Source organism: Ascaphus truei, chromosome 1 (genome assembly GCF_040206685.1).
Source record: "Ascaphus truei isolate aAscTru1 chromosome 1, aAscTru1.hap1, whole genome shotgun sequence".
In the NCBI taxonomy this organism is placed as follows: domain Eukaryota; kingdom Metazoa; phylum Chordata; class Amphibia; order Anura; family Ascaphidae; genus Ascaphus; species Ascaphus truei.
The window spans coordinates 191,677,351-191,692,337 of NC_134483.1; the positions used below are offsets into that span (position 1 = coordinate 191,677,351).

The 14,987-nt window shown below is 44.8% G+C and overlaps 1 protein-coding gene across 1 annotated transcript in view; it reads right to left on the reverse strand.

Moving 5' to 3' along the window:
• The window catches only part of CNTNAP4 (contactin associated protein family member 4), a 580,041-nt gene that overhangs the window by 495,194 nt on the left and 69,860 nt on the right, over positions 1–14,987 (reverse strand). The window contains exon 2 of the mRNA XM_075599587.1: positions 8,762–8,872. Within this exon, the coding sequence (XP_075455702.1) occupies positions 8,762–8,872 (111 nt within the window). The remainder of the gene's footprint in view (positions 1–8,761; positions 8,873–14,987) is intronic.

The following is a 14,987-nucleotide window of genomic DNA, read 5'->3' on the forward strand; positions in this document are numbered from 1 at the left end:
AAATTCTGGGTTATCATATAGTGGAGTCATAAGTGTATTCCGTGTTGTAAGGAAGTGTCGATTTGCAACTGAGTTCCATAATTTGAGTGAATGGGCTATAATTTGGCTGGATTTGAGTATTTCGGGACTCTTTCTCACTGGGGACCATAGAAGATTACTTAATTCGACTGGGGCAACTAAATCCATTTCCAATGATACCCAGCATCTGTGGACTGGATTAGAGTGCCATAGTATTAGTTGGCTTGTTTGGGCTGCTTTGTAATAGGACATAATGCATGGTAGTCCCAGCCCTCCTGTCTTGTTTGGTATATTTAAGATTTTCTTACCAATTCTTGGTGTTTTATTTTTCCATAGAAATTTGTTGTAGAGTTTTAATTTCCTCCAATACCAATGGAATGGGTAGAGTTTGGAAAAGATACAGAAGACGGGGCAATATGTTCATTTTTATACTGTGTATTCTGCCTATCCATGATATAGCGTGGCCGGACCACTTCCCAATATCAGAATTAAGAGCTCTTAGGACCTTTGGATAATTCTCCCTATGCAGAGAACTATAGTTTTTTGTGATAAATATCCCTAGGTATTTGATCGTATTCGGTTGCCATTTAAAATCAAAGTTTAAAGCAATCAATTTAATTTGATCTTTAGGCAGATTTATATTTAATGCCTCAGATTTGTTACTATTGATTTTGAAACATGAGATTTCCTTAAAACACGACAGAGTGGAGTATAAATTTGGAAGTGAAGTTTGAGGTTTGGTTATTGTAAGGATCACATCATCTGCATAAAGTGCAATTTTGTATATCTGACTCTTCACCTGAACTCCTGTTATATTTGGGTTGTTTCTTATGTTTGCAGCTAGTGGCTCCATACAGAGGGCGAATAGCAGTGGAGATAAGGGACATCCCTGTCTGGTTCCATTTTTTATAGGAAAGGTCTCAGAGGAGAAACCTTGGGAATTCCAGGCCTTCTATTCCAAATTATATGATGGTAATAAGACTAAACAAAGCAAACAATTAACAACCAAAATGGAAAACTTCCTAGATTCAGCTAATCTCCCCATAATTACTCCAGATGATAAAGACAAATTAGCCCAAATTTTCACACTCGAAGAAATTCTCAGAGTTATTAAAGTTCTCAAACTGGCTAAGGCTCCGGGGCCCGATGGCTTCTCGAACTTATACTATAAAAAATTCTCTAATATCCTCGCCCCAGTACTATTAAATATGTTCAACTCTATACTAATAGACTCCCAATTTCCCAACAGTATGCTCCAGGCAACCATAACACTAATCCATAAAGATGGAAAAGACCCTACAGACTGTAAGAACTACAGACCAATTTCTTTAATAAACTCAGACTTAAAAATATTCTCCAAAATATTAGCTATTAGATTAAATAAAATTCTCCCATCTCTGGTTCATCCGGACCAGGTGGGATTTATCCCTGGAAGACAAGCTTCGGACAATACCAGACGCATTATTGAGTTGGTGTCATTAGCTACCAAAAATAAAATACCATCGATGGTCCTGAGCCTTGACGCCGAAAAGGCGTTTGACCGAATCGATTGGAAATACATGTAAAAAACATTAGAGGCTTTTGGAGTGGAAGGCCCTTTCCTTAAAGCCATCGAGTCGTTATACACTACACCATCGGCAAATAAATGGCAATTTAAAGAGACATTAACATTATTTTGTCAATGAAACACTATTGATGTCCATGAGACTTCTGACTAAAACTCAGACTGACTTCAAAACAGTAAGACTTACAAAAGATTAGGGAAACGTATCATCAACAGATTTGTTGAATTATTTACATATAATAATTTTCCCATTCCTTCTTGTACCTATATATTCAAAATACACTATTGACATGTATATAATACTGTAGAAACAAATACATGTTTAAAACAAAAGACAGAATACTGTAGCATAAAATGGTTGTGACAGGGTGAATGAACGTCACCAGCCATATACCTTGCAAACCTATGTTTAGGCTTGCAGTGCAGCAGTGACGAGGTTACGTTTCAGTTGAGAAGGGCTGCTTAATTAGTCTGACCCCAGCTCTATAATCAAGGTGTTTTAAAACTCCCAGGCTGTACACACATGCAAGCTAACTGGTCAGGAGACAGGACTGAAATACTGAAGAGATTAATGCTATAAGGTCTGTTTTTCAAAGTACATGTGTGATGAACTGTCTGTGTCCTGCATGCTGAAGAGAAGCTGCCTTGTTTTCTATGCTGAAGAGAAGCTATTTTGTTTTTGTCTGCTGAAGAGAAGCTATTTTGTTTTTGTATGCTGAAGAGAAGCTATGTTGTTTTGTGTGCTGTATGTTTTTAATGCTCAATAAAGAAGCCTTATCAAGAGAACCCACGTGTGTGGTTGCATGGTGAAGTGTAATATTTTCAGAAACAAGTGTTGTGCTTTCTCTCTTAAAAATGTAAAGTCACACATTTGCTCTGTAATGTTTTAACATCTCACCAAACTTTGAAGGGGTTAATAAGCACACTTTCATAAATATTGGTTTGCTTTGTTTTTCTAGACCGTGTTTTAAATTAGGTGTATTAATTCATGTGAATCATCTGCACATTACATGCAATCAACTTCTTTCATTTAATGAAAAAATGGGTTTATTTGTGTGTTTATAATGAAATAACCCTTTTGCATGACCCACATTAAAATCCAGCATGTTGCATTTGTGATTACTATTCTAGATTTTAGATTAGCTATTTTCTTTGCCAGTAACTCAGATGCCTTTAGGCCTTCTTGACAGTTCAGGCCTCAGAGGACACGTTTGCTCAATCATAATCATTATTTCAATACATTAGAGCGTTAGGTTTCATTACATGTGATGAACCTAGATCACAAAATGCCAAATAGCTGGCAAAACTGAACAATTTTTACGCCTAATTTCCAGTTCAGAAAGATGTTGTTTGTTCATGCAAGTATAATTACTTCTGTAGTAGAATGGCTTGGCATACTACCACAAAACCAGTCAGAATTACATTTTGTTATTTGAAAAACATTCTATATGTCTTCCATAACATGCACTGTTATTCTTATTTAAAAAATATATATATCCCTGGCAATATTGTGGAAGGCTCATAAAAGTGTTATAAGGGGAGTATTTATTCAACGAGCCTCCCTCAGGAAAAGAGTAAGAGAAAAAGAAATTTTAGAATTAAGTAAACTAATCCAAGACCTCGAAATAAAACATACGAGGGCAGCTGATATTAGCAGAACTAAAAACAGCCAGAGGAAAATTTAATATGTTAGCAACCCAAAAAATAGAAAAGTCGCTGACTTGGTTTAAACATAAGTATTATGAGAAAGGTAAAAAGATGAATATGTTTCTGGCCCACCAGTTAAAAAAGAAACAAAGCCAATTTAATATCAGTAAAATTCAGAAACAGGATGGAGTAGTGTCACAGGACCCAAAAGTTATTAAAAAGGCGTTCAGGCTATGTTACGAGATGTTATATAAAATAGAAGCCATGCAGAATAGGAAAAGGGAGCATAGAGAGGAGGATATAGAAATATTTATGAAGGATATTCAAACTAAAAAAATCACACCCGAGGCGAGAGCTAGACTTGATGCGGTTATAACATGGGATGAGATAGAAAAATTAATAAAAGACCTGCGCAACGGGAAAAGCCCAGGTCCTGATGGACTGCCGCTTACATATTATCAAACCTTTGCTAACTCTCTGATGGTATATATTCAAGGTATGTTTAACACATTGAGAGATACGGGAAACCTGTACCAGTATATGTCAGAAGCTCATAAAACTGTTATCCCTAAACAAAGCAAGGACAAATTAAACTGTGCAAGTTATCGTCCAATATCACTCATAAATGTAGACGTTAAAATCCTCGCCAAAATATAACAAACAGACTTATTGAACACCTACCGGAACAGTAAAGAGGGATCAAACCGGATTTATACCAAAAAGGGAAGCCAAAGATAACACTGGGTGAATTATAAATATATTGAATCAGGTTAATAAAAAAACAGACTCCAACTATGATACTGTCTTTAGATGCAGAAGAGGCATTCAATAGAGTGCAATGGAATGTTATGTTTAAGATGCTGGAGCGTATAGGAACGAGTGATATGTTTATGTAAGGACCCGCGCTGCTGGGACTCCCGCTACCAGCACCTCCTTATCTCTTCTTCCCGCGGTCTCTGGTTCCCGATGGCGTGCCCCGGCCCTCGGCGTCTCCCCCGTGGCTGCTCCCGCACTTCCGGATCGCGCGCGTCACACTTACGGGCGCATGCAGACCCAGGCTTCCCTTTCTTGGCGCCGGGTGCCTGACTCAGGCTCCTCAGGTATGGCGAGCGCATCGCGTGTATCCCTGCCCCAGCTCCACCAGGTCCGCCCCCCAGGCCCTTCTCCCTTTCCTCTGGCTTCCCTTTCCTGGCGCCGGGAGCCTGACCCCGCCTCCTATAGTGCGGCGCGCGCTTCTCACGTTTCCCTGCCCCTACTCCACCAGGTCTGTCCCCCAGGCCCTTCTCCCCTATCAGGGCTTCCCTCGGGCCGCATCTCCACTCCTCCCTCCAGCCCACTATTTAGTCTCCCCTCACCATTACCACATTGCTCTGCATAGCTTCTGTACCTTTGTGCTGTCCGCTTCTGCTTGGCTCTCTTGCGTTTCAGTCCCTGTTCCTGTCCCTGGATTCTCTGCTGACCTCCCTGGATTTTGACCCTTGGCTTTGAACTTCGACCATGCTGCTCTCTGGTACCCCTTGGACATGGCTTTGTACTTTCTACCTTGCAGTCTTCTATATCCCTTGGACACACTTACGGACCCCTACTACGCTGCTCTCTCCACTCCACGACCCAGGCTTACGGACACTCTATCACGCTGCTCTCCCTACACCTTGACCATTGGCTTACGGACTTTACCATTCGATGCTGGAGTGGGCAAGTACAGAACTCTGTCTATTTTTGTTATCTGGACCAGCTACGCTTCTACCACACTCCGGCCATGCCCCCGTTTGCTGTTAGGTGTGTGGTATTTCTCCTTTCCACCTCAGTCCCGGGGTCTCGTCTGGCTTGTGGGCAGCCCGAGCGTTGCATTATGCAGAGCCCATCAGACCCAGACCCCCCTGAGGTGGAAGATACCCTAACCACTATCTCCAAACACTTCACCGTTTTGGACAACCAGGTTACTGCTCTTAACCAACAAGTGGCTACCTTATCCTCGCAGATACCCCAGGTTAATGTCTCCAGTTCCGTTATCCCTCCCACTGACTCCCGTGAAGGAACAGGTTCTTCGGAGCTGCGTATCTTTACGCCTAGTAAATACGCTGGAGATCCGCTTGCATGCCGTGGGTTTTTAAATCAGTGCGAGATACAATTCGAACTGTCACCTTCTCGCTTCCCCACGGATCATACCAAGGTAGCTTATGTTTTTTTCCCGTCTCACCGGAGACGCCCTGGCCTGGGCTTCACCAATCTGGGAGATAAAACCTGAACTCACTTACAACTTCCCTAACTTTAAGAGAGAATTTTGTTTAGTCTTTAATACCCCTGGATAGAGCTGCTTCCTCTTTGTTCCACATTTCGCAGGGTCGGAGATCTGTGGCACGATACGCTCTGGAATTCCGGACAATCGCAGCTGACACTGACTGGAACGATGGGGCACTTTCCGCGGCTTTCTGGCAGGGACTTTCGGAATCCTTAAAAGATGAACTGGCGGCTTGTGAGAGGCCATCCTCATTGGAAGCTCTAATCGCTTTGTGCATCAGGGTGGATCAACGATTTCTGGAAAGGCGGGCTGAACGTCTACGTCCTCGTACTTCTGTTTCTATTCCTTCTACTTCCAGGTCTCCTGCTCTTGCTTTGCCAGCATTGGACGCTCCTGAACCCATGCACTGGGCAGCCATCAACTTTCTCCTACGGAGCGACTACGTTGGGGGAACGAGGACCTGTGCTTCTATTGTGGATCTCCTGGGCACATCCTGCCACGTTGTCCCTTGAGGCCGGGAAATGTCAACACCCAGTGAGGTATGAGGGGATCTCACTGGGTACCATCTCTTCTTTCCCCTCTCCCACACAGGATCTCCCCAAGCGCATCTTATTTCCTGTCCTCCTTAAGTACGCCAGCGTTCAAATCCCTGCTCTGGCCTTCCTCGATTCTGGATCCGGAGGAAATTTCGTGAATCATGCTTTTGCTATCCAGTACAACATTCCTCTCTGGGAGAAGGCCATTCCGGTCGGGTTGGAGGCTATCGTGGTCGACCTCTTCAGCCAGCCTTTATTTCCTTGGAGACACTTTCCATTTAACTTTCTATGAAGGATGGACATTTGGAACTTATTTCTTTTGATGTCATCCATTCCCCTTCGGTTCAACTCATTCTGGGCTTACCTTGGCTACAACTTCACAATCCCATTATCGATTGGACTGCCGAGTTCCCCATTCAATGGAGATCACCCCATGTGGAATTGCCTCCTCCATCCGCTGCGGTATTGGCCGTCTTGGAAACCTTTTCCCCGCCAGACGCCACCCTACCGGATGTTTATTCAGAGTTCCTGGATGTCTTCAGTAAGACCAAATCTGAGGAGCTTCCACCTCATCACCCTTTCGACTGCCCGATTGACTTAATTCCGGGTGCCCCTTTTCCCAAAGCCAGGTCATATCCATTATCTTTGCCTGAGACCGAGGCCATGGCCGAGTATATCACTGAGAACCTTCAAAAAGGCTTCATCCGGAAATCCACCTCTCCTGCCGGAGCAGGATTCTTTTTTGTAAAAAAGAAAGATGGGACGCTTCGCCCGTGCATCGATTTCCATGGCCTAAATAAAACTACCATCAAAAATCGCTACCCTTTGCCTCTTATCCCCAAGCTCTTCGATGGGCTGCAAGGCTCTATGATTTTTTCTAAACTTGATTTACGGGGGGCATATAACCTGATTCGCATCCGCAGTGGTGACGAGTGGAAGACCGCGTTCAACACGCGCAGTGGTCACTGTGCATACCTAGTGATGCCGTTTGGGTTGTGCAATGTCCCTGCAGTCTTTATGAATGAGGTTTTTCGTGATCTATTGAATTCTTTTGTGATAATCTACTTGGATGATATCCTCATTTTTTCCAAGACCCTCGAGGAACACATTCTCCATACCAAGATGGTGCTCTCTCGTTTACGAGCCAACAAGCTCTACGCTAAGATGGAAAAGTGTGTCTTTCATCAATCCGAAACCACCTTCCTGGGATACATTGTCTCGGACCATGGGTTCACCATGGATCTGGAGAAGCTCAATTCTGTACTCGAATGGCAACAACCTAACTCTTTGAAGGCTATTCAGTGTTTCCTTGGCTTTGCAAATTATTATAGGAAATTTATTGCTGGTTTTTCTACTTTGGTAGCACTCATTACGGCCCTTACTAAAAGGGGCCGATCCTTCCTCTTGGCCATTGGAGGCCAGCCGTGCCTTTGAGTCTCTTAAAAAAGCCTTTGTCTTGGCCCCCATTTGTGACATCCCATCCCCACCCTCCCCTTTACCTTGGAAGTTGACGCTTCTGACGTGGGAGCTGGTGTGGTTCTCTCTCAAAGAACTACCCCTGAAGATAAACTCCACCCCTGTGGGTTTTTTTTCCAAAAAAAATTCTTCAGCAGAAAGACATTACTACATGGGGAATAGGGAGTTGTTGGCCATCAAGATGGCATTACAAGAATGGAGACATTTTCTTGAAGGAACCAAGGAACCCATTCTGATCCTGACTGACCACAAAAATCTTTCTTACATTGAAGGTGCTCGTCGTCTTGGGCCCCGTCAAGCTCATTGGGCGTTGTTCTTCTCAAGGTTTAACTTCATCATCTCTTATATTCCTGGGACAAAGAACATCAAAGCCGATGCATTGTCCCGTCAGTTCATCACTGAGGAGAGGTCACAGGACGTCCCGGAGAGTATTCTGTCCCCCCAATTGTTTATCTCTGTCGCCTCCTTTGACATAATGGATAAGATTCTGGAATCTCAAGCACAGGTCCCCGAAGGACTAGAGATTTCTGATGGACGGCTTTACGCACCCCCACGTTTTCATCTTAAAATCCTTGAATGGGGTCACTCCGCCAGATCTGCCGGCCATCCTGGCTTTAAGAAGATGACGGATCTGATTCGGCGAACTTTTTGGTGGCCCAATATGGTAAAGGACATTAGAGCTTTCACCTCCTCTTGCCCAGGATCTTCCCACTTCTAATGGTATGACAACTATTCTAGTGGTTGTTGACAGATTCTCCAAGCAAGCTCATTTTTTCCCCTCAAGGGTCTACCCAAATCTAGTACTTTAGCTGATATTTTTTTTTGCAAAATGGCCACGACCAAATTTCCCAGACCGTCAGGTCTGTTTTTCAAGTTTTCTTTAACACTAAATTAACAAATTACATCCCCTTATCATTAGCACAACTTGTTTCATATTTTACTACTTATGTCATAGTTGTTACACAATTATATCTTATATAGCGGAGTCCAGAATTAGAATTGCATTATATACAGATGTAGCAGATGTTATAGCATTCATCATCATGACATGTTGCATTAACACTAACATCAAATGTAATGCTGCGTTAACACATACACAAATAGAAATGTAATAACGTGTACATTATCTCCTTAATGCATGTGTGTATTAACAATTTTTTTTTTTACCTTATTCTACATTAACTGGGGAAATAACAGCTGCCACATCTGTAGTTACAGTAGTATGTTGCAATGTGTGTACACTGATTTTTCAACTAAAATTAATACAAAATAACTTACCATCTCTCCGGTTAAGCCTCGCAAATCCTGCACTTTGACTGCTGGTTAGTTCTGATGAACTGCTAAAGTAGGACTGAGGCAGGGAAGATGCAAGCTGACCATCACAATCATCTGTCCAAAAAAAAAATATATATATTTTATGATAAAATTCTCTAACCTTACAGTAAATTCTGATATACTTCTCTGTGACGAAAAACAATCTATTTAAATACCCTATTTCCTCGATTCTAAGACGCCATCGATTCTAAGACGCACCCTTGATTTAATAAAAAAAATTGAGGAAAAAACCCCCACTATATTAAATGTGCAGAATTTTTTTTGGGAGAGAGAGAGAGAGAGAGGGAGAGAGGGGGGGGGGGAAGAGAGAGAGAGGGAGAGTTGGGGGAAGAGAGAGAGAGGGAACAGAGAGGGAACAGAGAGGGAAGAGAGAAAAAGAGGGGGGAAGAGAGAGAAAGAGGGGGGAAGAGAGAGAGAGCGGGGAAGAGAGAGAGAGAGAGAGGGGGGAGGAGAGAGAGAGGGGGGGGAGAAGAGATAGAGAGAGGGGGGGAGAGAGAGGGAAGAGAGAGGGAAGAGAGAGAGAGTGGGGGGGAAGAGAGAGATAGGGGGAGGAAGAGGGAGAATTGGGGGAAGAGAGAGGGAAGAGAGAGAAGAGAGAGAGAGGGGGGAAGAGAGAGAGAGGGAAGAGAGAGAGGGGGGGAAGAGAGAGAGGGGAGGGGGGAGAGAGAGAGAGGGGGGGAAGAGAGAGAGAGCGGAAAGAGAGAGAGAGGGAGAGTTGGAGGGAAGAGAGAGGAAAGAGAGAGAGGGGGGAAGAGAGAGAGAGAGGGGGGGTGGGAGGGAGAGTTGGGGGGAAGAGAGAGAGAGTGGGAAGAGAGAGAGAGGGGGAAGAGAGAGAGGGGGGAAGAGAGAGAGGGGGGAAGAGAGAGAGGGGGGAAGAGAGAGAGGGGGGGAGAGAGAGGGGGTGAAGAGAGAGAGGGGGGAGAGAGAGGGACAGAGGGGGAAGAGAGAAAGAGAGACAGAGGGGGGAAGAGAGCGAGCGAGGGGGGAAGAGAGAGAGAGAGAGAGGGGTGTGGGAGGGAGAGTTGGGGGGAAGAGAGAGAGAGTGGGAAGAGAGAGAGAGGGGGGAAGAGAGAGAGGACGGGGGAAGAGAGAGAGGGGGGGAGAGAGAGGGGGGAAGCGAGAGAGAGGGGGGGTGAAGAGAGAGAGGGGGGGAGAGAGAGGGACAGAGGGGGAAGAGAGAGAGAGACAGAGGGGGGAAGAGAGCGAGCGAGGGGGGAAGAGAGAGAGAGAGGGGGGTGGGAGGGAGAGTTGGGGGGAAGAGAGAGAGAGTGGGAAGAGAGAGAGGGGGGGTGAAGAGAGAGAGGGGGGGTGAAGAGAGGGAGGGGGGGTGAAGAGAGAGGGACAGAGGGGGGAAGAGAGAAAGAGAGACAGAAGGGGAAGAGAGAGAGAGAGAGGGGGGAAGAGAGAGAGAGGGGGGGGGGGAGAGAGAGAGGGGGGAAGAGAGAGAGGGGGGGGAGAGGGGGAAGAGAGAGGGGGAGAGGAGAGAGAGAGAGGGGAGAGGAGAGAGGGGGGAGAAGAGAGAGAGAGGGGGGAGAGGAGAGAGAGGGGGGAGAGGAGAGAGAGGGGGAGAGGAGAGAGAGGGGGGAGATGAGAGAGAGAGGCGAGAGAGGGGTGGGAGAGAGGAGAGAGGGGGGGGACAGAAAGGAGAGAGAGGGGGGAAAGAGGAGAGAGAGGAGAGAGAGGGGGGAAAAGAGGAGAGGGGGGAGAGAGGAGAGAGAGAAGGGGGGAGAGAGGGAGAGAAGGGAGTGGGGGGAATGGGGGAGAGAAGGGGGAGGGGAGAGAAAGGAGAGAAGTGGGATAGAGATTGGAGGGAAGGGGAGAGAATGAAAGGTCACACACACACACACAAACACAGAGAGAGACAGATACATACACACACAGAGAGACACATACACACACAGAGAGAAACACACATACACTGAAAGAGAAACACACAGAGAGACAGAGACAGACACGGGGTGGGGGTGGCTTGTGGTGCCGGCAGCACAGCTGTGAGTAGCAGAGGCAGACAGAGGGAACGTGGGGCATGCAGCCACACACTGCCGAATGAATCTCTCCTGTGTGGGGGCGGCACTTCCAACGAGCAGAGCGGGGGAGGAGGGGGGCTTGTGGTGCATGCAGCCGAACATACACTGCTCCTTTGGGGACCAGCACTTGGAGCAGGGGGGGGGGGCTTGTGAGTAGCAGAGGCAGACAGAGGGCTTTTGGGGCATGCAGCCACACACTGCTGAATCAATCTCTCCTGTGTGGGGGCGGTAATTCCAGCAAGGGGGGGAGCGCGGGGCATGCAGCCGAACATACACTGCTCCTTTGGGGACCGGCACTTGGAGGGAGGGGGGGGTTTGGTGGCAGAGTCGCGGGGCATGCAACGGGACACACTGCTCCTCTGTGAGGGGGGGCGGGGGTGGCAGAAACGCAGGGCAAAGGCTGAAAGCTGCTGTGGCTTCTGCAGCGCCCCCTGGCTGTTTTTTTGCGTGTGTTTTTTTGAGTACATCGATTCTAGGACGCAGTCCCTATTTCAGACACGTGAAAAAGGGAAAAAAAGTGCGTCTTAGAATCGAGGAAATATGGTAATAAGATTTGTTAAGGGTTTACATTGTGTTTGAAATATTAGGGATGAAAAAGAAATGTTTGGGATAGACACAGGGATAAAATAGTCTAAGGTATGACAGGGGACAGGAGAGAAAAGGAGACTAGGTGGGCCAAGTGTTTTTTTTTTTTGCAGACTGTATGTATATGTTTTATGTGTTGAGCATTATGTAGATGTAATGACTTAATTTCTTTCTACTTTCACTTCTGTTATGTATTTTCAGTATTTTCAATATTTTCTGTTTTTTACTTTCTCCTTGGAGACTGCTTTTAATGAACATCCCACAATATAGCATGCTGTAGTTTTCAATGCTTATAGTATACAGTACAGTATGTAGTAACATTTGTCCTTCATGAGTCAACTCAGTAGTAAGATGTGTGTATTAAGTGAATTTAACTGATGCTGAATACCTCTGGAAGGTCATTTTGATTATATTTCATTATACAGTAGAGGCAACGTTTATTCTAACATTTGCCGTAAACTAGCAGGGTTACATTCTGGGTATGTGCTGGGTATGTGCTGGGTATGTTCTGGGCTAGTTTGAGGCACGTTTAAGGCATTTCTGCATTGACTAACGACCCATAGGATTAACACAGCAGGGATCCCTGGCAGTCCAATTCAGTTTGAATGGGACTGCCAGGGACCCCCACTGTTAATCTGATAGGCCATTAATCAATGCAGAAATGCTGGGGCTAGTTTAAGGAAAGTTTAAGGCATGTATTCAGAATGTACCTGGGTGTTTCCTGGTTTTTTTGGGGAATTGCCACAGGTTTTTGTTAGAATAAGAGTTGCCTCTACTGTATGTGTATGTATGTGTATATCATAATTTATGTAGTGCCCACAGCTGTACTCAGCGCTTTAAAAGAGAGACAATACAGTACAGGGAATTATAAAACAATAAGTGCAACAAGTAAAATCAGACAATAACAAAGGAAATCCCTGCCCCGGAGAGCTTACAATCTAAGTGGGAGACTTACAAAGACAGCAGGTGAGGGAATAAGTGCAGTAGATGGCAGTAAATGACAGTGCTTAGCCACATTGATAAGTATTAGCGACTATGAGCGTGGGGCAGTAGCCATGAGTCTACGCTAGTGAAACACTAAATTAAAGAGGTGAGTTTTAAGGTTTGTTTTAAAGGTGGGGAGAGAAGGTGCTTGATATATACTGAGGGAGAGGGAGTTCCACAGCTAAGGGGCAGTGAAGGAAAAGGGTTAAAGGTGAGAGAGCAGTAGAGGTAAAAGGGGTGGAAAGGAGACAGGAGACAAGAAGGGGCATAATGAGAGATTAAAGCTGATATGACGGGAGGAGTAGATGAGTGGATAGTCTTGAAGGAGAACTTTGTAGATAATCTAAAACTATATGGGAAGGTGGCAGATAGACTTAAGGAGGAGATGAGCAGAGACTGTTTTGGGAAAAGGTGAAATTATTCTGGCAGCAGATAGTTGAGAGGCAGGGAGGTCAGTTAGTAGTATGTTACAATAATCCAGACAGAAGAGGATAGGCATGCAGTAGATTGACAGAGGAAAAGGTGCATTTTGACAATATTACAGAGGAATAAGCGAAAAACTTTGGCCATGCCATGAATGTGAATGGAAAAGGAAAGGGAAATAGCCAAATGTCACTCCTAGGCACATGCTTTGATGACAGGATAGATGATAGTACCATTAACTGTGATGGAAAAGGGGGATATTAGGCTATATTTAGTTGGATATATGAAGAGCTCAGTTTTAGACATATCTAAGGCGGTGGAGCGCCCTCCACAAGGATATAGCCAGGAGGCAATCAGAGACTTGGGACTGGATTGCAGGTTTGTGGGTAAAGATGGATAGATATACAGTAACTGCATATACTCTGTATAGAGAATACCTAAGGCCCAAAAAGTTGATGAGGTTCCCAAGTGCATAGAGATAGAAAAGAAGCGGCCCAGAAAAAAGCCCTGAGGTACACCAACAGACAGATCAACAGGATGAAGACATGTTAGTAACAGAGAACAAAAATATGCAATGGGAGATAAGAGCCAGGATAGAGCTTTGTTGTAGATGCCAAGGGAGCATAGAATATAAAGGAGAAGAGAGTGCTCAACATTATTAAAGACAGCAGAGAGACATCAAGCAGGTTCAGTAATGAAAAATGACCATAAGATTTTACTTCATGTAGATTATTGGTTACTTTAGTGATCACAGTCTCTGTTGAGTGAGCTGTACGAAAGTAAGATTATAATGGTCTAGGAGGTCATCCCGGTAATTAAGAAAGTTGATCATACAGTGTTTTTGAGAATGTGTGATTACTGCAAGTAGGAGGGGAAAGTGCCAGAAAACAGGGAGGAATTGAAGATATAGTGAGAGGGGGACTAAGACATTGTAAGAGGGGGAGTAAGAGATCGGATAAGGTGTGAAGGGATGGGATCGAGATGGCATGTGGTATGTGGTAGAGAGAGAAGAGAAAATCAGATTAGAAACTTCCAACTCTGTAACAGGAGAAAAGGAGTCAAGATTTGAAGAGGAGGTTTAGGTGTAAAGTGCAGAGGAGGTAAAGGAAGGGAGATAAGGAATCTTAATGTGGTTAGCATCCAGCTTGCCATTAAAGAGGTTGGCAAAGGCTTGAGGAGACATGAAGGAAGGATGAGAGGAGGGCATCAGATACAGAAAAAAGACGATATGGATTGGATTTGTTAGTGTTGATGAGTGAGGGTAAGTAGTGTTGTTTGGCTGAGAAGGGGCATATAGATCAAAAGAAGAGGATGAGGTAGAGTTGTACAGTAAGGGTTGACATGATTGTTTTGTTCAGAGGAAGGAGAGAGAGAAAAGAGGTAAGGGGGCAGGGTAGATACCAGAACATGTCAATGGTATTAGACCACTTAACTGGGGAAATCTGTGGCTATCTCGCAGTAACTCGTGAGATGGTCCAGAGCAGGCTGAACTAGCCCATCGGATTAACACAACGGGTCCCTGCGTTTGAATGGGACTCACAGCCTGCTAGGATTCACACAGCGTGAGTTCAAATGCAGGGACCCCCCGCTGTGTTAATCCGATGGGCCTCTAATGTGGCTGCAGAAATCTTGCAGCGTTACTGTGAGATAGCCACAGATTTTCCAAGGCAAGTGCTCTAATACCAGCGGCTGCATTTGTACTTATAAAAAGTGTGCTCATTCTGTGAGGACCAAGGTAAAGGGTACAAAGTCCAGTGTTCCCCTGGTGAGAGTGTTCCCCCACTGCCATAAGGGTTTTTTGAGATACATTGTTAGAGACCACCCAGGATTAGGGTTTACTAAGGTTTAATTAAGAGGGAATATATATAATATCCCCATTAAACACCCTACCACACCTCCCCGTCTTTTAATAAATATATTTTGGGTTTGTTCTATGTATGTGGTTCTTCCAAACAGTTTATTTTAATCAAATTCACAATAAAATTTAAGTTTTAATTAGGGTGTATTCTCTCTAGTGCCACACAATAGGGACTCTTTCCTTTCTCTCTACCTGTCAATACCTCATTCCCTGTGAGCACCGCCCTTATCCACTGTTTGGCGTTTCCTTCCCTCCCAGTGCTTGAGCAGAGTTTTTTCTGCTGCATTCATTT